This window comes from Myotis davidii, unplaced genomic scaffold, assembly GCF_000327345.1.
Source record: "Myotis davidii unplaced genomic scaffold, ASM32734v1 scaffold855, whole genome shotgun sequence".
Lineage (NCBI taxonomy): Eukaryota > Metazoa > Chordata > Mammalia > Chiroptera > Vespertilionidae > Myotis > Myotis davidii.
In genome coordinates, this window is record NW_006286978.1 from 865,607 (window position 1) to 889,479 (window position 23,873).

The following is a 23,873-nucleotide window of genomic DNA, read 5'->3' on the forward strand; positions in this document are numbered from 1 at the left end:
GACCCTTTGGGGGATCTGCAAGATCTAAACTGTTTTCATATTAATATTAAGACATTATATTCCTCATTCACTTTCATTTTCTCATGAATATACAGTGGAGTTTTGTAGAGGCTGTGACAGGTAATGATGCCATTTCTCTGATGATAAATGAAATATGTGAAGCATAATCCAGCTGTCTTCTATTAATGCAGACATCAAAAAAGTTTAAAAAATGCCTCTCGCTAATTTGTTTTGTTTTGTAATATATGGATTTTTAAAAATGTTAATATTAACATATAGTGGGTTGATCATTGTTATATATAAATACATTAATAAATATTTATTTTAAACATTCCCTGGTTTTAATTACTAAAGGAGTAAATATCTTTAGGTAGAACTCATATAAATAAAAACTCTTTAGGCTCCTCAATAATTTTGAAGACTAAAGAGATCCTGAGACCAAAAAGTTTGGGAACTGCTGTTCTATTAATGCTTCCTTTGATTTCTGTATTTTCTCATAACCCCTACTCATCTATGAGGATGACTCACAGATGAAGACCACGCTTTGAGAAGAGGCACTATTTTTTCCTCCTAAGACTTTTAATCCACAGTTCTGACAGGTAGAGAAGGTACCCTGGGTTAAGGATTGGTCCAAACCTTCTAAATAAGCATCTTCTATGTCATCTCAGAGGTTACACTTGATGATTCACATTTCATTTTTGCTTTTCTAAATAAAGTATCTAAAACTGGAATTAGAGTATAAAATATATTATTTACTGAGATATCCCATTGGCACTTAAGAACACAGATTTAACACCTCTCCTCAACTAGTTCAAAGTATAGGGGGTAGGAAAAAGGTGATTTTATGTGTGTACCAGTTCTTATCATCTTCAATGTTATACTTAGGATTGTCTTCATGTTTTTTTTTTATTTTTTAAAAATATTTGCATTGATTTCAGAGAGAAAGAGAGAGGGAGAGAGATAGAAACATCAATGTTGAGAGAGAATCATCGATCGGCTGCCTCCTGCATGCCCCCTACTGGGGATCAAGCCTGCAACCCAGGCATGTGCCTTAACTGGGAATTGAACCATGACCTCCTGGTTCATAGGTCAATACTCAACCACTGAGCCACACTGGCTGGGCTTCATGTTTTATTTTTAACTAAAGGCCTGGTGCATAAAATTAGTGCATGGGAGGGGGGGGTGTCCCTCAGCCCGGCCTGCACCCTCTTCAATCTGGGACCCCTCGGGGGATGTCTGACTGCCTGTTTAGGCTAGACATCCCTCTCGCAATCCAGGACCACTGGCTCCTAATCACTCACCTGCCTGCCTGCTTAATGCCCCCAACTGCCCTCCCCTGCAGGCCTGGTTGCCTCCAACTCCCCTTCCTTGCCAGCCAGATCTCACCCCCAGCTGCCCACCCCTGCAGGTCAGTTCACCCCCAACTGCCCTCCCCTGCTGGCTTGATCTCGCCCCTAATTGTTCTCCCCTGCCAGCCTGATCTTGCCCCTAACTGCTTCTGCCTCGGCCCCCACCACTATGGCTTTGTCTGGAAGGAAGTCAGACGTTATTTAAAAATTGAACCACTTTCTTACAACTTACACCAAACAGCTGTTGCCCTTAAAACCCCTCCTCAGCCCCCACCTTAGGTTCTGTCTTCGCAGTTCACCTAGATTAGGTTCTGATTGGTTGGTTTCTATGCCAGTCAGTGTCAAAATGCTAGTCACCTCCTGGGCACCCATAGTCACCTTCTATGCTAGTCACCTCCTAGGCAGCCATTGGCTCTTCTGGGAAATCCAGAATGGCTCCACTGACATCTATCTCTCTCTCGGGGCCTACCTCCAAGCATGATCTGCAGCCTCCACAGTGGCTGTGGACCAGGCCCTGCCTCTCTCTCCGGGCCTATCTCCAGGCCTGATCCACAGGGTGGCCACCCACTGCGCCAGCCTTGCTGTGATAGGAGCCTGTGGCTGTGGGGGAGGGACCGAGTGGTGCTCCATGCACTTCCTGGTGACCATTCGTTTGGTCGTTTTGGTCGTTACGGCCATTGGCCTTTTATTATATAGATGATATGGCAATACTTATACATTGATAAATTGTATAACGTCTCTCTTAAGCCTTTCTTCTTCTTGCATTTTTCTTTTGCTACATCTGCAGTATCTGGCATATATTACTTTCCCAGAATGCCATATGCAGGTCAACAGATATTTTTGTGGAGCAAAAATAAGGAATAGGAAAGTTTATTGCTTCATTGTGCTTGCTAGTATTGGAATATGGGATATACTTTACATTCTTCATTGAAAGGCCCTTTGTATCAACCCATCCATTGGTTTATACATTTGTTTTTGCCAAATGGGTTTGTTGAAATGGAAGTATTGATTTATTTGAATCCACACATGCCACTGTCACTAGCATCATTCTCCTCTGACCTGGCTCTTTCAGTACAACTGTTGGGAATATATATATTCTTCTTCCTTTCCAAATCACCTACAATGAAACTGGAAGTAGCAAACTGGCCTTCTAGCCCTTTCCTTTTTTCTCCCTTCTAGCCCATTGCTGCCACACTTACCTCTTAAAATTATGTTTTTATCATGTTGCTTCTCAAAAAGCACAGTGATTCCATTGGTTTCCCAGGTCCTTCATGATCAATCTCCATCCATTTGCTCAAAGATACCTACCCTCTCCTCTAGTGAAGCACAAATGTCAGCCTCATTCTCATCTTAAGTCTTTGGCCATTTTTTCCCTTAGGCCTAGAATACCCTCTCTTCTCTCTGAAGCCCACTCTAGCTTACAATCTCCTCTCCACTTTCTGAATGTAGATTGCATATTTATTCTAAAAGCGTAATACTTACCTGTTGTGTAATTGCATTATATAAAAGTTTTCTCCTCAACTAGATCATAAATTCCTTGAGAGTAGTGACAAAGGTAACAAATGTTTTTTGTATCCCCAATTCCCTACCCTCATAGTAACAGGCATAGCTATATTGAGTGTCAGCCATATAAATTTGTTGATCAGCTGTTAACCCTTCCTCTCTGACTGGAATCCTCCTCAATAAGCATTTATTGAACTTGTACTCTGGACCACTAAAGTTGCTGTAACAACAGAAATGAGAAGGATATGGTGTATGTATGTAATCACAAGACCCAGTGGAAGAGATTATGCAATCAATATAGATGTGTGAACAAAGGGGGTGTGGAAGGAAAAGCCTGTTTGAACTGGCCCTAGATGGACTGAATGGAGTTTTATGAGGCCGAAAAGAAGATGGGGTCCTGGATGAAATTCCTGATAGAGTATGTGGCCTAAACAAAGTCAAGGAAGCATAAAAGTACATGCATGGCCTTATGAGGAGTATAACAAATTTGTAGTAGGAGGTAAGTCTATCCGGGTAGATGGGATCTATATTTGATTGGGCCCTGAGTGCCATGAAAAGAAATTTAAACTTGACCCTACAAGCAATGGGGACTCTGCTTATGATTTCAAGCAAGAAAGTGACAAAAAGTGCCTTTAAGCTGAAAGTGTTAGCTATGTAACACATCCACCAAAACAACATTTTTCTCTGACTGTTTTCTTCCCCAGGCCTCCATTATATGACAAACCCTATTTATAATCTACCAGTTGGGATAATAAATCAAATTCTCTTACTTTGTTCTTGGCCTACTGTAAAATCTGGCTGACCTCAGGCTTGTGGCCATCTAGAGGTTTGATTTATTCCAGATGTGCCATTCTCTAGAACGACATGTCATAATGAAGCCCCAAACTGTCATGGAAAGAGCACTGGACTTAGAGTTCAACTAGATACGATTTCAAATCTCAGCATTAATGAACTTTAAATGATTTCCTGATTTTTTTGATGCTTTAACTTTTTCTCTTGAAGCTCTTAATATCTGCAAAATAAAATCAAAGACTGGCCCTGGCTGATTTGGCTCAGTGGATAGAGCATTGGCCTGGGGACTGAAGGGTCCTAGATTTGATTCCGGTCAAGGGCACATGCCAGGGTTGCGGGTTCGATTCCTGGTGGGGGGCATGCAGGAGGCAGCTGGTGGATGATTCTCGCTCATCATTGATGTTTCTCTCTCTTTCTCTCTCCCTCTCTCTTCCTCTCTGAAATCAATAAGAATATATTTTTAAAAAACTCAAAGATTGTACCAGAATGAATTATCCATGGGCAAATATCACTTTGAGTTTTACTGATTGTATTTATTTCCTTTGTTGAACTCTCATTTATAACATCTGTTTTGCTTGATTTACTTGCTTCTAATTTTCTTTTGTTGACTCTTTATTTCTATGTACTTATTAAGGAAGCACTTTATAACCCAAACAGTGAACCAGATAGCTGCGCCAGGAAATGTTTGGAATGAGGCAGCTCAATTTAGCTGAATTGTTCTGTGTCAGTGGGTTACAGGAAGGAGTTTGTAAGTTCCCTATGGGGAAACTAGTAAGTTTTCCAGCTTCCCCCTTGTTGAATTTTCATCTTGTATCATCATTATTTTGTTTTAATGAATTCCCAGAACAATAGTTATACCCATCTGAAAATATGACTATAGGACATGTCCCACAACCAAACATAAATTATTTTTGGGTTCCCCATACGTTTTCTTTCTATGATTTGTCTGGCTCATGTAGAGTTGCTAGAACTGTGTATTTTAAATAATTTCCTGAATGAGACATGTAAACAGTGGAGAAAAAGGGAAAGGATTCTGCATTATTTTTCAAATTGTCTTCCTCTCTTTCAGTACTAGTTACTATATGGAATTCATGGGCATTTAATAAAATTAAACAAAAAGAAAACCTCCTGCCCTAATTGGTTTGGCTCAGTGGATAGAGTGTCATCCTGCGGACTGAAGGGTCCTGGGTTCGATTCCGGTCAAGGGCATGTACCTTGGTTGCGGGCACATCCTCAGTAGTGGGTGTGCAGGAGACAGCTGATTGATGTTTCTCTCTCATCGATGTTTCTAACTCTCTATCCCTTTCCCTTCCTCTCTGTAAAAGCATCAATAAAATATATTTGAAAAAAAGAAAACCTCCTGAGGTATGCTACCCTTAGACTCAGTTATTCTCATCAGCTAAAATGGTGCTTGTTTTCAGCCAAGATTTCTAGAAACCTGGAATATATATTCCTGACATTGAGTGCTTTTTGTAGGTTCATTGAATGTAGTAAATCCCAGAGTTAGACAAATGTTAGCTGCAAATATTGACTCTAATGCCACCTGCATTTTAAAAGGAAAGTTGATGTGGAGGATGAGGGCAGGGAACATGCCTTCTTTGCATTTTAATTTTTGTACTCAAGTTAATGTTATTTCCACTCTCCCTCCCCTCGCCCCACATCCCCGTTATTATTCTATTAAGTTTGGAGTAGCTACAGAAGTGTCAAGTGGAGTTCTTGGGAATTAAGGACTGGAGGTTGAGGTAGAGGTGAGAGCTAGAGAGATAGTAGATTTCCTTAAAGGGTAAAATTAAGTACAGTAGTCCCCCCCCCCTTTATCTAGTTTCACTTTCTGCATTTCAGTTATCCGTGGTCAACTGTGGCTCAAAAATAATAAATGGAAACTTCCAGAAATAAATAATTCATAAGTTTTAAGTTGCACACCATTCTGAGTACCATGATGAAATATTGTGCCGTCCTGCTCCATCCCACCCTGGGTGTGAATCATCCCTTGTCCAGCATACCCATGCTGTATCCACTACCCACCTCAGTTGCCCTATATGTTGGGGGGGAGGGAGAGGAGAGAGAGAGAACATAATCACATACATTTTATTACAGCATATTGTTATAGTTATTCTATTTTATTATTGTTGTTGTTAATTTCTTACTATACCTAACATAAATTAAGTATTATTATAAGTTTTATTTACAGGAAAAACAGTATGTGAGGGTTTGGTACTATCTGTGATTTCAGGAATCCACTAGGGGTCTTGGAACATATTCCCCATAGATAAGGAGTGGGGCTTTTGTAAATCAGAGTAAGGTCAGGAAGAAGCTGTTATCTCAGTCAGATCCAGAGCAAAGTAGAAGAGATTTTTTTCCCTTAAAACTAGAGTAAAGACGCTTCTTCCTGGAGATAAGGGGGCGTGGGCAGAGAGATTCAGGATTTCTTTTGTGTTGTTAGTAATAGGAAAAACTGCTAAGGATCCTGTGGAACCTCTGTTTCCATAGAAGTTCAGCTGAGACGGAATTTGTGCATTGTTGCAGGAGGGCTTGGAGAAGGGGAGTGAAGGAAGCAGGATAGAGCCGGAGGGAAGAGTCGAGTGAGGATAAAAGGATTGGGGAACACCGAAGGAACTCTACTAAGATCACAAAGCGTGAATTCTTAGTGGCCTAGGACTCACCTGATCCACATAGCATAATTAGAGATTTTGTAGCTGAGGAAATGGTTTGATGATCAATGATTTTGTACATTATTAATACCTTTGGGTAAATGACCCTACCTTCCCTTTATGATCACATCAGCATGGTAATGTTCCTGGGGAACCTGTTGTTTACTTCATATCTGCACAGAGTTCAAGTTATTTGTGCATATTGGTAATGTATTTCTTTGATTTATATTCATCCTTATCTGCAAGTGAATGGAAGGTTTCCCTTGGAGTATCTGTTCTCTTGGTTTCAACTATCACCTTGATGTTGAAAACTTCCAAGTCTTTGTCTTCCAATCTTCATCTCATCTATCCTAACCAGCATCATTTTTGTATCTGTCCCACTATCCCACAGTGATTTGTACACAGGAGGTGGTTCATAAATGTCACTCACACTTAAGTCAGGCTGATCTCTTTATTACCAGTGAGGTATTGTGAAACTGAACACATGATTTAGAGTTTAACTTTTTTTTAACACTAAATGGGCAAGTTATTTAGCCTCTCTGAGCTTTAGTTTCCTTATCTGCACTAGGAGTGATAATGCCATAACATAGGGACTTTGAAAAATTAAGTGGAAGAGTTCACTTTAAGCACATAAGCCTGAAAATTGATAAGCACCTGGTAAATGTCAGTTCTTTCTCCTTTATGCTCAATGTTTAAAATATTGAATTTATCTGTTATGATTCCAATTTTCAGGCCTATTGATTAATTTGTCCTATTTAGATTTTACCATATTCATCACACATGATTCTGATAACCCAGAGTAAGAAGTTTTTTAAAAGTGTTGGAATACCTCAAAAGGAATATTATTTGCCTAATTCAATAGAACTTTCCTGACTATGATTCTCAATCAAGATTTCACTTAAAAAAATTGGAGGGGCCCTAGCCACTTTGGCTCAGTGGATAGAGCGTCGGCCTGCAGACCATGGGGTCTGGGGTTCAATTCCGGTCAAGAGCACATACCTTGGTTGCAGGACCCTCCCTGGGCCAGACCCTGGTTGGGGCTCATGCAGGAGGCAACCAACTGATATGTTTCTTTCACATCACTGTTTCTCTTCCACCCTCTTTAAAAGTCAATAAAAAGGATCCTCTGGTGAGGATTAACAACAACAACAAAATGTAGGGGAAGAGGGTAGATAACGTAAAGTTGGCTATAATGATGGTTTTTAAAAATCGATAAACTAAGATTTTTTAAATAAAATTTGCATCTGAAGGTTTGCACTGGGGATGTCAAAAATGTTTCATCTTTCATATTAAATTCATGAGCAGAAAACAACATTGAATAGCATGATATGCCTCTTTCCCCCAGTATTTCTGTGCATTTATGTTGTGTTAGGAGCTCTGGGAGACTCAGAGGCATAAGATAATGTTTCTTGACTCCCAAATGGCCACCACATTCTCAATACTGATGTGTAGTTTTTACTTCACTTGATCACTTGTGAATTACTGTGAGTTTTGTACATATGTCCTCATTTGGTGTACGTGCTTGCATTGTTCTAAAAATAACTGCTTTCAGCTACATGTTAAGGGTAGAGGTACATTACATTTAGAGGGTAACTGAAGATACTAAGTAGTTTGCATGTCTGTATTGTCAAAAGAAGAGTATGAAAAAAAGACATAAGAATAAATATAACCCAAGAGGTGAAAACTACCCACATGCCCATCAACTGATGAATGGCTAAACAAAATGTGGTATAGCCATACAATGGGTATTATTCAGTCCTAAAAAGGAATGAAGTACTGATACATGCTATAATATGAATAAGCCTTGAAAATATGAGAAGTGGAAGAAGCCAGACTCAGAAGGTCATATAGTGTATGATAACATTTGTATAACATATCCAGAGTCAGCCAATCATAGAGACAACAGAAGAATGGAGGTTATATGGTGCTGGGGTGAGGATGGGGAGTTATACTTACTGGATACAGAGTTTCTGTTTGGGGTGATGAAAATTTCTGGAAATTGCTAGTGATGATGATTTTGCAACATTGTCAGTGTACCTAATGCTGCTGAATTGTCGAGTTTAAAAATGGGTCAAATGGTAAATTTTATGTTATGTGTATTTACCACAGTTTTAAAAAAGAATAAATGTTAAGGAGCTTGGAGGTCATTATAATAAGCCTCCTGTTTTTCTTTCTACACAGGAGCCATGGATAATAGAGGCTTTCAGCAGGGGTGTTTCAATAGCTTCCAGAGCAGCTCCAGTGATGAAGACTTGGTGGACATACCAGGGACAGCTATGAATTTCTCCCTGAGAGATGATGTTCCTCCCTTAGATGGAGAAATAGAAGGTATCATTGTTGCTGATGACAATTTATCTTTTTTAAACTTATTTTTAATGTGCGTATAATAAAATTTATTTTCTGGTGCATAGTCCAATGAGTTTTAACCCATGCATAGATTCTGGTATCCACCACCATCAACAAGATACAGAACAGTTTCACACCTTTTGTAGCCAGACCTCCCTACTCCCAACGCCTGGTAACCACTGATCTATTTCCTTCCCTTATGGTTTTTCATTTTCAAGAATGTCATATAAACCATGGCTGGTGGGCTCAATGGTTAGGGCATCCACCCAGCCAGCAAGGGTCATGGGTTCAGTTCTGGTCAAGAGCACGTACCTGTGTTGCAGTTTGATCCTGGGGGCCCAGATGAGGATTAAAAAAAAAATGGAGCTGCATAGTATGTTACCTTTCTTTTTTAAAAAAAATATATTTTATTGGTTTCAGAGAGGAAGGGAGGAAAGAGATAGAAACATCAATGATGAGAGAGAATCATTGATCAGCTGCCTCCTGCACTCCCCCTATTGGGGATCGCAATTCGGGCAGGTGCCCTGACCAGGAATTGAACCATGACCTCCTGGTTCATAGGTCGATGTTCAACCTTTCGAGACTGACCTCATTTACTCAGCTTAACACTTTGGAGATCCATCCAATTTGTTCATTCATTTTTCTGGCCGAGTAGTATAGCATGGACTGGGATTACTGGGTATGTTGAACTTTATAAGAAACTGCCAAACCATTTTTCAGAGTGGCTGTACCATTTTGCATCTAAACTAGCTATGTATGATAGTTCTATTTGTTCAACATCTTCAACAGTTTGATATATTTTGTAATTTTTATCTTAGCCATTCAAATAGATATGTAGTGTTATCTCATCATGGCTTTAATTTAATATCCCTAATGCCTTATGATGTTGACCATCATTTTATGTGTTTATTTCCTAACCTTATATCCTCTTTGATGGAGTGTTCAAATCCTTTCTCCTTTTTTTTTTTTTTTATCATTGGGTTTGTTTTTTAGTATCCGGAATACATTTATACAATGAGAATTCCCCTCATCTATTTTTTTTTTGGTTGTGATTAATTTGTTATGCTCTTGTCAATTCATTTTTTAAAATTTCTTTATTGATTAAGGTATTAACTTTGGCTACCCATTAATATCATTCTTTTCGATGGCTGCACACAATTTCATAGTATAGTTGTATCATGGTTTATTTAACCAAGATCTTATTGATATATATTTCAGTATTTTCCCCCAGTGTTTTGCTATTACAAGCAGTGCTGTAATGAACAACTTTGTGTGTGTGTGTACACACAGATATCTTCTATGTATATGAAAGTGTGTCTGTATCATGAGCGTATAAGACTGCTTATTTCTCCACAACCTTACTGGTACTGAATATTATAATTATTTTTTCATCCCTATATGTTATGATAAGTAAAATAAATAAATAAATAAATAAATAAAAAATAATTTCCCATTATTGATTTAAAGTTTTCCTTTTTAAATTAATGAGGTTGAGCATATTTTGATGTTTACTAACCATTTAAATTTCTATTTTGGAAGTTTTCTGTTTACATAATATTATTAATATTTTGTCTAATATAGGTTAAATATATTTTTTCCCATTTCTGGTTTGCTTTTATTAACTTTATTGTTTAATTTACAAATACTCAGACAAGGGAAACAAAAGAAAAAATATACCAAGGGGACTACATCAAACTAAAAAGTTTTTGCACAGCAAAATAAATAAATAAATAAATAAATAAATAAACAAACAAACAAACAGCCTACTAAATGGGAGAACATATTTGCCAATAATACATCTGATAAGGGGTTAACATCCAAAATTTATAAAGAACTCACACTACTCAACACCAAAAAAACAAGCACCAAACAGTTCAATTAAAAAATGGGCAGAGGATCTGAATAGACAATTCTCCAAAGAGGACATAGAGAAGGTCAATAGACATATGAAAAGATGCTCAATGTCATTAATTGTCAGAGAAATGCAAATTAAAACCCCAATGAGGTATCACCTCATACCAGTCAGAATGGCTATCATAAGTAAATAAATCCACAAATGATGTGTTGGTGAGGATGTGGAGAAAAGGAAACCCTCATGCACTGTTGGTGCAGCCACTATGGAAAACAGTATGGAGGTTCTTCAAAAAATTAAAAATGGGACTGCATTATGACCCAGCAATGCCAATTCTAGGTGTATATCCGAAGGAATCCAAAGCACTAATTCAAAATAATATATGCATACCTATGTTCATTGAAGCATTATTTACAATAGTCGACCTATGGAAGCAACCCAGATGTCCATCAGTAGATGAGTGGATAAAAAATCCACATATTTGTAATGGAATATGGCCCACTCATAAAAAAGAATGAAATTTTACACTTTGTGACAGCATGGATGGACCTGGGGAGCATTATGCTCAGTGAAATAAGTCAGCCAAAAGAAAGACAAATACCATATGATTTCACTTACATGTGGAATCTAAAGAACAAAATAAATGAACAAACTAAACAGAAACAGACGAATAGTTTCAGGGATGTAAAGTATAGCATTGGGAATATAGTCAATAATATTGTAATAACTATAAATGGTGCCTGGTGGGTACTGGACATATGGGGGGGCACTTTCTAAGTTGTATCATTTCCAATCACTGGGTTATACACCTAAAACTAATATTATATTGTATATCAACTGTAATTGAAAAATAAAAAAGTATCTAAAAATAAAGTAAAATAATCTACTTACCATGAACAAAAGAACCTACAAATATTTTAAAATTTTATATAGCTAGGTATATCACCCTTTTAAAAAAATCTTTATTTTTCAGATTATTACAAGTGTTCCTCTTTTTCCCCATCGGAACTCCCCTCCACCCAGTTCCTACCCCACTGCAGGCCCTCGCCATTTCTTTGGTCACCTCTGAGTTCCTTGTTGTAATTAGAAAGGACTTGAATTACTTTAAGATTAAATTTGTATAATTACTTAGAACTACTCTCTTTTTTTAACTGATCGGAATTGCCATTCTCAAAGGGAACCAGAGACTACTGTCAGAATTCATTATTTAGCAAATTTGTACTATCTTATTGTAGACTCTTTGCGAGGTCTGGCAATTAGCAAGGCTTTAAGAAACCATCCCTGCCTTAATTCTAGCTAGCTAAACAGACCCCTAAGGACTTATGATAGTGCCTACCTCTTAGAGTAGCTTTACAGGCTTAAATGAGATAATAACATATACAATGCTTATAACTGTGCCTGGCATTGAGTTAATGTAAAATAAAATGTTAGTTATTACTCTTATTATTTTTTAAATTTCTATTATAACCCTCTAAGTGTTATAACCCTTATAAAAACTTAGTAGAAGAAGCATTCTGTTTTGTGTGTGTGTGTGTGTGTTTTTTTCTGTGGAAGATTTAAAAATAGTTCATGTATTTGAAAAGGGAATTGAAAGATTAGTTATATGGTAGGAAGAAGAGCATTCCAGGCAGAAAGCAAGATTTTACAGGAATATCAACAGCTATAATATACAGAGATATAAAAAGGGCAGAATATAAGGCCAAACAAATAAGTTGGGGCCTTGAATGTCATGCTAAGAAGTTTGAATTAACTTCACTGTCATTGTGAGGACAAACTCCTTCACCCATTCATTCAACAAATATGTTTTTGAGCACCTATATGAACCAGGCACTATTGTAGGCACCGGGGATACAGTGGTGGAATTAATTTAGATAAAATCCAAGATGACCTGGAATTTAGATTTAGTTGGATAAATCAGTAAACAAACAGATTAGCTAGTTAATTACCCATTGTGATAAGTAGTACTAGAATGAAAATAAGCAGAATGACAATAGAAGATAACACTAGTTAGAAAGGTATGAAAACTGCAAGCCAGTTAGGTTTCACTAATGACAAAACAAAGTAAGAAATAACATAGAAACAGACTCATAGATACAGAGAACAGACTGATAGCGGTCAAAGGGGAGGGGAATTGAGGGTTGGGTGAAAAAAGTGAAAGGATTAAGCAAAAATAGACAAATTCATAGAACAGTATGGTGATTGCTAGAGGGAAAGGGGATGGGGGGAGGTAGAGGTGGGTAAAGGGGGAAAAATGGTGATGGAAGGAGACTTGGGGTGTTGAACACACAATACAATATACTGATGATGTATTTTAGAATTGTATACCTGAAACCTATATAATTTTATTAACCACGTAATCCCAATAAATTCAATAAAAATAAAAATAGGAAAAAACAAAAAACCCTGCAGATTCAAAAGAATAATAAGAAATTTGCCTAGTAAAGATATCTCAGGAAAGCTACAGAAGAGAACCCCTGAATTGAAAATTCATAAAAGAAAGGTACTCATGATTTGGTATTTGATGAAAAATCATCAAAAGGGACAAATGTTTGTGTACCACTTCCACTTATGTATAGTTATAACCACAGTGAGTCAGTTATAACAATTACTGTCTCTAGTAAAGTGGTAGGTTAGGTTTTCCATAAACTTATACTGGCTACCTCTCCTTAAGCCTTCTGGCTAAATCAGAGTAGTTTAGCTTAGTTATATCAGCATTACTTCTTTTTTTGGGGGGGGGGCGTTAATCCTCACGAGGATTTCATATAGCATTTGGATCATCAAACTACTTTTTGTGTGTTTACTTTGCTCTCAGTAGGTGATTGGGGGAAGTATGTACCCCTTTGTTCCCATATAATAGACTAGGAAATTGAGGCAGACAAAATTTTGGCATTGCTTGTGATTGCAGAGTGTGTTTTTATGGGAGTAGCCCTTCACCACTTTTCACTAGTCTTTATAAGGAGAATGACTGCTTGTGGTTTACAATATCTGACCATAAAAGAATTATGCTGTTTTCCATGAGCCATGAAAACCAGCACAGTCACTCTGCTGTGATATAGCTTTCTTGTTTTTCTTTTTAATTGTTCTGACTTTATTTGATGTTTACACGAGGGATTTCCTAGTAAAAACAACAACAAAAAAGCTCATAAAGTTTTTGCTATTTGGTGGTGAAACTGCACATAGAATACTACATTTTGTACCAAGCACAATAGCATGTACTAAAAAGATAAGTTAAAAGGAGCTTGAAAGGCAGTAGAAGTGGTTCTTCTTTTCCAGATGACTAGAGGGATTGATTTATGAGGAATGAATAAATGAATTATGCATGACATGGTTAAATGCATCTGAGGTAGTGTTATAGTAGTCTATAAATTAGAAGAAACATAAACATGGAGATCTGAAAGAAGGGGAGAGAAAGGAAAATAGAAAAAGAGTTTGAGTAACAAGAAAAAACTCAGGGCTATTCTCATATTTCATCTGTTCTCACTTGCCTGCCTCAGCAGCCTAGACCTCGAGGTCAAGAATTCATTCATTCCTTTATCCATTCATTCATTTAATATTTATGGGGAACCCAGCACTGTGTTGTTTTAGTAATGCTCCTCGATTCCCTTCTTTACCTCACTTCCTTGTCTTTCTACCTAGTGTGCCTTGCTACTACTTTCTGTTGAATGAGGAGACATTCCTGGCAGAGAGCAACAGAGGTAAAGGCACAGCACCATGAGATAGTCTTTTCTATTCAAGGAACCAGAGTCTGCGAATCAGAAGTCTAAACCTCCCAGGGTTGGGATGGTGGCAGTTGGAGCTGGAGGGAGGAAAGCAAGGGGTAGGGTGGGAGATCTAGTTAGAAATCTAGATGGGGTCCAGATAGTGCAGCCATGGGCAAACTACGGCCCGCAGGCCGGATCCGGCCCGTTTGAAATGAATAAAACTAAAAAAAAAAAAAAAAAGACCGTACCCTTTTATGTAATGATGTTTACTTTGAATTTATATTAGTTCACACAAACACTCCATCCATGCTTTTGTTCCTGCCCTCGAGTCCAGTTTAAGAATCCATTGTGGCCCTCGAGTCAAAAAGTTTGCCCACCCCTGAGATAGTGTATGCTTTTGGGCTTTATCTTGTAAGCAAGAAGCCATCAAATTATTTAAAAACAGAGGAATTATATGATTGGATTTGTGTTTTAGAAAATTTATGGCAGTGTTTAGGATGGATTGGGAAAAGAGTAGGTTGGAGACTGGAAGACCAGTTAAACTGATATTTTTAAACAATCTAGATGAAAGATCAAAAGGCCTGAATTAAGACAACTGGAATGAAGAGGAAAGATTAAGTTCTGGAGAAATTTCAGAGGAGGACTTGATAGGATCAATTAGATATGGGGAATAAACTAGAAGAGAGTCATGAGTGACTTCAAAGCCCAGGTGGAATATGAGAACAAGTCATGGCCCCCTACATGTGACAGTGTGCTTAGATCACCCATGAGCTTCAACAACCTTCAATGTCCCAGGGAAGGAAAAACAGTTTTGAAATGAAAACCATGCGGGTACATGAAATCCACCAAGTTAGATTGTGAAATAGTTCTGTTTGTTCTGCCACGCTATCAAAAAGGATCATACTATATCTCCTGAGAGCAATGGAAAACATCTTGGGCTCCAGCTCATGGAAAAACCTACCATCATCACCTCAGTTAGCCTCTCCCAAACTATCTGACTTAAGCAATTATGTGGATGGGGCAGGGAGGATAAGGAAAGGGAATTCAGAATCCATCACCTTCATAATACACTTTTCTAAACACTTAGTCTGGGAGAATGGCAATTGTAGCTGCTGCTTCCCCCGCCCCCCCCATTAGACCAATAATATTTTATTGAATATCTATCATCTATCTATCTGTATGATAAATGCTATGGAAACAAAAAAATTAAAAATATGTAATCCCACTTGGCTAGTTTGGCTCAGTGATGATGTTTACTTTGAATTTATATTAGTCCACACAAACACTCCATCCATGAACCAGGAGGTCACAGTTTGATTCCCAGTCAGGGCACATCCCCAGGTTGCAGGCTAGATCCCCAGTGTGGGGCGTGCAGGAGGCAGCCCATCAATGATTCTCTCTCATCATTTATGTTTCTAGCCCTCTCTCCCCCTCCCTTTCTCTCTCTGAAATCAATAAAAATATACTTTTAAAAAATAAAAAATATATAATCCCACTTCAAAAGAATCTTTTATTCTCAAAATAGGTAGGATTTATAAATTATATAACTTGCAGAAGAATATAAAAAGCAATGACTTTTAGAGCTTTAGATTATAAGTAGCTTGTATCAGAAGTTTTCTGGGACCACAAACCACACACCAGGTTTATATGCTGAACCTTTATAATCAGGCCTGTGATGATGTACACAGGCTTCAAACGCTTCATTTAAATTACTTAATGGGAAAATATCTGGTCAGATTTTATAGGTTATGATCCCTAATCTCTCCCATTTATTTATTCATTTATTTATATTTTTGTCAATACATGCATTATTCAGATTTATTTAGTTTTTACCTAATGTCCCATCCAGGATACCACACTACATTTAGTCATCATGTGTCCTCAGGTTCCTATTGGCTCCGATGGTTTACTAGACTTTGTTTTTAATGGATTTGACAGTTTGAAGAGAACTGACCAGGCATTTTGTAGAATGTTTCTCAATTGGGATTTGTCTGATTTTTTTTCATGATTAGGCTGGGGTTATGGGTTTCTTAGAATAAGACTAGAGGTAAAGTGCCACTCAACTAGTCACTGCTGATGTTGCTCTTGATCACCTAACTGAGCTACTGTTTGTGAGTTTTCTCTACTGTAAAGGTACTCTTTCTTCATCCTTTCCATGATGTACTCTTTGGAAGGATGTCACTGCATAGGCCACACTTAAGAACTAGGGAACTGTACCCTACCTCCTTGAGAGTTATCTATAGAAATTAATTGTAATTGTTCTGCATGGAGGATTTGTCTCTTGTCTCCCATTTATTTATTAAATCACTTATTTATATCAGCAGGGTCTCCTATTTGTTTTATACTTTAGGTTATAATACATTACTGTTGGGAAGCATGAGACTTGGTTGTAAAGTTTGTAAGGAGGACATTCTGATAAAAGAGAAATGTGTGGAAGGCCACCTGCCTGTTTATTGGAATTCTGATTTAGGGGAGTGTTGAAGGTGGCACCCTTAATTATTCCTTGATCTTTCCAAACAAGCCTGTGCATATGCAGACCCCAGGGTGTTTACTGGAATCCTTATGCTTAATTCCTGGGTGCCCTTGCCTAGAGGACAATGTAAACACGTGTCCTCCCAAGATTACTCACCCTACTGATTATATCTAAAGATAAAAATTCTAATAAAGGCCTAACAAGGCAGGCAATTGAGGTGGCCTGGCTTCTTTAGCTGGGCAAGCCCCTTAGCCCTTGCCCCCACAGTGAAACTGTGTCGGAGTAATCTGTCAGCCCCCGCACATTACTACCTTTTATTTTGTTCAAACTTTTCCAGCTTTGGCCATTTGGAGCTCTTTTGTTAAAAAAAATTTTATTGATTTCAGAGAGAAAGGGAGAGGGAGAGAGAGATAGAAACATCAATGATGAGAGAGAATCAGTGATCAAGTCCACAAACCGGTTTTGTGCCCTGACCGGGAATCAACTTGCTGGTTCATAGGTCAACTCTCAACCACTAATCTGCACTGGCCAGGATGGATCTCTTTCAAATGGTTCTCTCTCTGACATACCCCTGTCACTGTTGGGTTTTCTTGAGACTCACTTACTTCCTGGCACTACAATATGCTAGACCTATGTTACTGGAATATATTTCCTTCCTCAGTCCTAGAATCAGCCATTTCTCCAAGGAGCCCTGGTTTCTTTTAGTGGAGAAAGGTATTAGAAACCAAGATCTAGACACTAGCACTCCTATCTACTGGGCTGTTGCTCCCTCTAGGCCCTCTCAGACTCTCAGTAAAGAACTATATGTCTGTATACTGACCTATGTATATATTCATATCTATAAATAGATATATTATCTACATGTAGCCATCTGAATCTACATTAAGCTAAACCTGAGATCATGCTGATGTCTCTATTTCTCCTCCATTATCACACGGATCATTCTAGCCTCCTCCTCCTGCTTGTCTGTAATCTCCCACTCCAGGTTGTGAGAAACTTTGCTCCCACCATCCATCATCCATTAGTTAATTGTTCACTTCTAGCATATGGTGATTTCAAATTGTTAATATATACTATCAACTAGAGTACAGTGTTTATACATAATTTCTTTTTTTTACTTTGATCTTACAGACTCTGCTAATTTCTAGTTACTTAGGTCAGCACCTTTTTCCTTATTCCCTTCAGTAAGGCTGTTTCACATAGGCTAGGGGACTGTCTAGGGCGGGGGGGCAAAATGGACACATATGTAATACCCTTTGTAATACTTTAAGCAATAAAAAAAAAGAAAAAAAAAGATTCCATTAAAGTCTCAAAGAAATCCATTAAAAAAATAGATTCTTTTGTCACATACTACATTCTATCCTGGGAATTTAAAAAATTGATTTTTAGAAAGTGGAAAGGATGGGGTAGAGGGAGAGAGAGAGAAAGAGAGAGAGAGAGAAAGAAAGGAAGGAAGGAGGGAAGAGAGACATCGATGTGGAAGAGACATTGACTGGTTGCTTCCCACATGCACTCCTACCTGGGTGGGGAATTGAACCTAGGTATGTGCCTTTGACCAGGAATCGAACCCCAAAACCTTCTGGTGCACAGACCAATGCTCTACCCACTGAGTACCACTGGCCAGGCAAGACTATGTTTCGTTTTGTAAGAAATTGTCAAACTATCTTCCAAAGGGGTGTGCCATTTTGCATTCTCACCTGATAATGAGAGTTCTTGTTACTCTGTATCCTTGTGAGCAATTGGTATTGTCAGTGTTTCAGATTTTAGCCATTTTAATAGGTATGTAGTGATATTTATTCATTTTAATTTGTATTTCTCTAATGACAAGTGATGTTGAAAATCTTTTTATTGGTATTTGTCATCTGCATATCTTCTTTGCTGAAGTTCAGATCTTTTTAGATTTTTCTTTTCTAATATTTGCATTTAATGCTATAAATTTCTCTGTAAGCACTGCTTTTGCTGCATCCCACAAATTTTGACATGTATTTTCATTTTCATTCATATCAAAATATTTTTAAATTTTTCTTGAGATTTTTTTTTGATCCATGGGTTATTTGGAAGTGTGTTGTTTAATTGCCAGGTATGTGGGGTATTTTCCAGCCGTTTTTGTGTGTGATTGGTTTCTAGCTTAATTCCATTGTGTTAGGATTTGTAGTAAATTGGCTAGGAGGTGGGCTGTGTTTAATATTTTAAAAAATTTTTATTTATTGATTTGAGAGAGGGGGGAAGGGAGAGACAGAGAGAGAAACATTGATTTGTTTCACTTAGTTGTGTATTCATTGGTTGCTTCTTGTATGATCAACCAGGGATCAAACCCACCACCTTGGAGTATTGGGATGATGTTCTAACCAACTAAACTACTCTGCCAGGAGAGTTGAGCAGTGTTTAATGTTTGGTGTAACTATCAGTACCAAAGGATTAAATTCCTGTAGTGTCCTGGTTTTTCTCTCCCCTTTTGAGTTTCCTTCAGTCGATCTCCTTGATAGAGATTCTGTGTCTTGCAGCTCTTTCAGCTATAATTCACTATTATTATAATAAAACCCTGTTGGTGTGGTGGTAAGGTACAGGGGAGGAGGTCATTTTATAAGCGTCTGATTAAATTTCAGTGTCTGTTGGGCCTGTGTTTTGTGGCTTTGACTGTCACAACTTTTAGTCCAGTGGTATATGCTTTTGTTCTCCCTGCCCCCACTACTCCTATTCCTGACCTCAGATTTCTCAACCTATTTCCTGGAAGCACAGGACCTTGTTGACTCTGTTTTTTCCCCCCTCTTAGATGAGACAAGAAGGCTGAGAAGGGAGGGTACTGGAGTGGGAGGAATGCCCTTCCCCCAACTAGGATAAGGCTCAGCCAAAGAATTTTCCCCCGGAGCATAGTTCTATGTTATAGAGAGCTCTGGGATATTTCAGTAATTACTCTTTACCTCCTCAGAGCCAGGAGAGGATCTTTCTTGAATCTTCACTGAGAATTTGGTGCAGTACCTGGAGGTAGATCCCACAAAAGTGTAGGCCACAAGAGTTTCTCACTCCCACGCAAGGCCACACTCAGCCTTCAGCAATTCGTCAAAGTTGCCATTTAAGTGTCCCTGCGAGATTGTGGTTCCAGTGTTTTCTACTCTAGGTAAGCAGATCTCAGCTGTGCCTCTTTGGATAAGGCTGTATCTTCAGATTTGGGGGTTGCAGTTTCCCCTTAAACCTCAACTTTCTGGAGGGCCCAAGAAAAGTTACTCATTTTTCTATTTGTCCAGTTCAGTTCGTTGTAAGGATGGGAGTGAAACTTCTAAGATTTTTATTAGTCAGAGCTGAATCTGGAAGCTCTCCATTTCTTTTTCAATTAAGGAAGTCACTTTGGTCTCTTCTTGAAACAAAAAATTATATATTTTAGAAGCCCTTTGGCAGTAATATAAATCCTGAGTGGATTATTTTTAAACTCACCTTGTTCCAATTTGTAGCACCGGGTTTAGCAGAGGCGGGGAATGTTCAGCCCCCGGGCCCTGTAAGGCCTGTGAAATACTTTGGTCTGGCCCTGCCAAGGCATTACGGGTAAGTTAATTAAATGTTTGACAAAAATAAAAAATAAAAAAAAATGTTTGACAAATGTAGCAGGCTAATTTTTAAGGTGATAATTTTGTGTGGCCCACGAATAATGCTATAAATATCCAAATGGTCCTTGGCAGAAGAAAGGTTCCCCATCCCTGGGTTAGAGGAAAGGGTTGCTATAATGTTATGGAGTGTGTGTTGGTTGGATGTTTCTGGGGTACATGGCTAGCAAATACTCCAAGGATACTGTATCTATATTGGCATAGCTCTAGTTGACAGTATGTCAGAAGCATTGGGTCCCAGGTTGTCCTGTACTTTATTGATGAGCTGAGCCTTACTTTTCTTTTTTAAAGATTGGGAGTGCATTTTATGATCTTGCCAGGAGTGTTTTCAGATAACTATGAAATCAAAATACCATTTGGAATTCCTCAAAGTTAAGATCTACTCAAATTATTCAGCACAATGTATGAATGACCAAAAAATCATTGCTAAAATAAGAGTTGGAAAAGACTTGAAAAATCATACATGCTAATCACCCCCTTATTTTACAGACGAGGAACTTGAAATTCACAGAAATTTAGTCAGTTGCCTAACATGACACTTGTAGTGAGTTGTATAGCTAGGGTTAAAATTCTTATCTTCTCACTGCTGGACAATAGGTCTGATTAGGAACACTTTCTTCCCATTGACTTTCATTGAAAAATTCAGTAAGCCATCTTCCTCTTGGTGTTTTCCAGAGACTGTCATCTGTTTTGTTTCTAAATACCTAAGTATTTAGTCTACTCAGAATGGAAGTCTGCCCTTTGCATTGTCCCATTTCTACTCTTCTAGCTGTGTTATCATTGTTTTTTCCTTTTTAAAACCACTTATATAACACATAAATACACCTTACTAGAAAGACTAAAATAATACACATTTATATAAAATTTAACCCTCTCCAGAGATAACTGCTCAAAATAATTCAATATGCCTCTTTCAATTCATTTTCTATCCAGTAAACACACAGGTATTTATTTTTAAAACATATCCTACTTATTATTTTGTAACTTGTTTTTCTTCACATATGTTTGCAGGATTTTCCTATTTCAGTACTCATCAGTCTACTTCTTTCCTTGCTTTATTCCCCCATCACTGGACTCTTTCATTATTTCCAGGTTTTTGCTACTACTAACAGTGCTTCAATGAATAACATGCATGCATTGGTGTGCATAGGTATAAGTGTTTCTTTCAGAGCAGTTCCTAGATTTCATATGAATATGTTTTTAACTCATTTTCTGTCCATGACAGCACACTATTCCCATGAATTCAATAAGAATCTCTTAATTGGTACTTCTCTTAAAGTTTTTTTCCCCACCAAAGAATAATGGCTAATCTCTTGTCCCCAACTTTTTTTGAGATTAATAGAAAGAAACCAGTGGAGACTTAGTATGAAAGAACTGGAGAATTGCTGCATCTAAAACAATAATTACAAGTAATTAAACAAAATCATGCTAAGCAAAGGGTTTCCCAACACTGTGGAATGTAATGTACATTTTAAGGGAGTGTCTTCCTACCCCTTACACTCCTTAATCCTGTTTTCAATCCCATAAACATGTAAATTTGATAAGGAAGGAATGAAGAGAAAGTAATAGAGCAGAGGGCTATTTTCTTTTCTTTTTTAAGATATATTTTTATTGATTTCAGAGAAAGGGAGAGGGAGAGATAGAAACATCAATGATGGGAGAGAATCATTGATCGGCTGCCTCCTATATGCCCCCCACTGGGGATCAAGCGGCTATTTTCTTTACATGGACAACCTGTTCAGCAGCTCTGTCAAACCCAGTCCCTTTACTTCCAGTTCTCTATAGATTTTTGTGGCATTGTAGTCCAGTGGGAACCTGCAGATACCAAGCCATAACTCTCATGCAGTTTTTCTAAGTATGGTAATTCTGGCAGTTAGCACCCTGGCTCGACTGGTAATGAAAATGGATTGGGTCAGGAACTTCCAGATTAGAGCAGATACTGGGAGTAGGAAACATAGCAGATACACACCAAGCAAATGACTACAACCAAGTGGGGACAGAGCTGTATCCAACAGGAAACAAAGAGTCAGAAGGTGGTGTTAGAATCTAGACTCATGCTTGTCTTTAAAGTCTATTCTCCATCTCTTTCTGCCATTCACCTCCTTCTTTTATACTTCTATAGCTCTCAAATTTCATCTCAATAGTAAACATCAGAAATTTGGTTGTAGTTTCTGCAGTTCTGTTATTCACATCTGTCATCACCCTTTTTATTGTCTCGCTTTCAGCAGAGTTAGGATAGAGCTTTTCCTCTTCGTTGTCCTTCCTGCCTCTTAGACTTTAAGTTTTAACCTGCTGTGAGCAGGAACCACAACAGTCAGTCCCTACATGAAATGAATGCTTGGGGAAACTCAAAACAACGTAGACTTGGATGTAAGACATAGGGCTGAGCAGTATCCTGAATCCTCTTGGTGTTCCAACTGCTGCATCATGAGAACATTCAGGAGCCAACTAGGGAACAGTTGGAGGGTAGGAGAGTCCTCGGGGAAGAGTGGTTATTTATCTATAGCTACAGAGGTATTTCAATATTTAATAACCAGCATGGCTGTACAGATGTGTACCAATGGAATAGTTGCCCTGAATAAGTGTTCCAGGGACCAAACTAAGGTAGTATAGTAAAGTATAACATGGTCTTATGATACTATCCAGTGCTCAGTTGGGAGGGCTACTCCACCAACATTTGTCTTTCAGACACTGGGTTTGGGTAAGTGGGAAAGCAAAATGGAGGTACACATTGATAGAAAGATCCCAAAAATGTTGATTAATTATTGGGACTTGAGCTATTATATATTCTTAAATATAGAGGTGAATGGAATGTGAAAGGGTTTGTGACTTATGGGGAGATCTAGAATGCATGAATCAATAAATAAGGGAAGGGAGAGCAGGTATGAAAATAAAAAATGGCATACAGTAGGCTCTTAGTACTTGAATACTTGCTATAGAATAAAGGTAAAATTTAAATTACCCCAGGATGAATATCTGCTGATGTGTGCTAGGTAGAGTGTTGATTTTTTTTTGCGGGGGGGGCGGGGGTTGGTGTAGATGTGGTTCCAATCTTGCAAAAATACAATATACCCCTGTAAAAACTGAAATACATTAAAAATTAAACTATTTAAAGTTGTATGATACATAGCACTAGCCCTGCCCATTTCTTTGAAAACTTATTTCTTTCTTTAGGCTGCTGCTAATAAGTGCACCCTCATGCAACTTTGCTATTACTAAAGCAGGGCTTCAGGGTTGGTGCATGAGGTTTCTTTCTATCCTCTTTCCCCTTGTGTTTTTGTTAGAGTTTAACTAGTTCATTTAATCAGTTACTGTTCAGCCCCCAGGTAAATTTCTAATGGCATATTGGTTAGGGATTAAAAGAAACATTATTCTCAAAGTAGCAATTTACTTTCTTGTATCTGAAGGGGTTTTCTAGTTTTAAGCATCATGTGATTTTTAGGAAAAAATTAGAAAGTGGTTTCCATGAAGGGAAAGGAGCTAAATGCATTCATTTATATGCCTCCTCATTCAAGCAGTGTGTTTCTAAAGATCCATTGTTAAGTTTTTAGACCTAAGAGACTACCCTACTGGGAAAGCTGTTTCAATGTTTCTTCCCCCCCCCCCC

The 23,873-nt window shown here is 38.1% G+C and overlaps 1 protein-coding gene across 2 annotated transcripts in view; it reads left to right on the forward strand.

Annotated features, from left to right (window-relative positions):
* The window catches only part of CLCN5 (chloride voltage-gated channel 5), a 157,961-nt gene that overhangs the window by 94,320 nt on the left and 39,768 nt on the right, over positions 1 to 23,873 (forward strand). For both annotated transcript variants that reach the window (XM_006758900.2, XM_006758901.2), the window contains one exon: positions 8,477 to 8,623. In XM_006758900.2, coding sequence (XP_006758963.1) covers positions 8,477 to 8,623 — 147 coding nt within the window. The remainder of the gene's footprint in view (positions 1 to 8,476; positions 8,624 to 23,873) is intronic.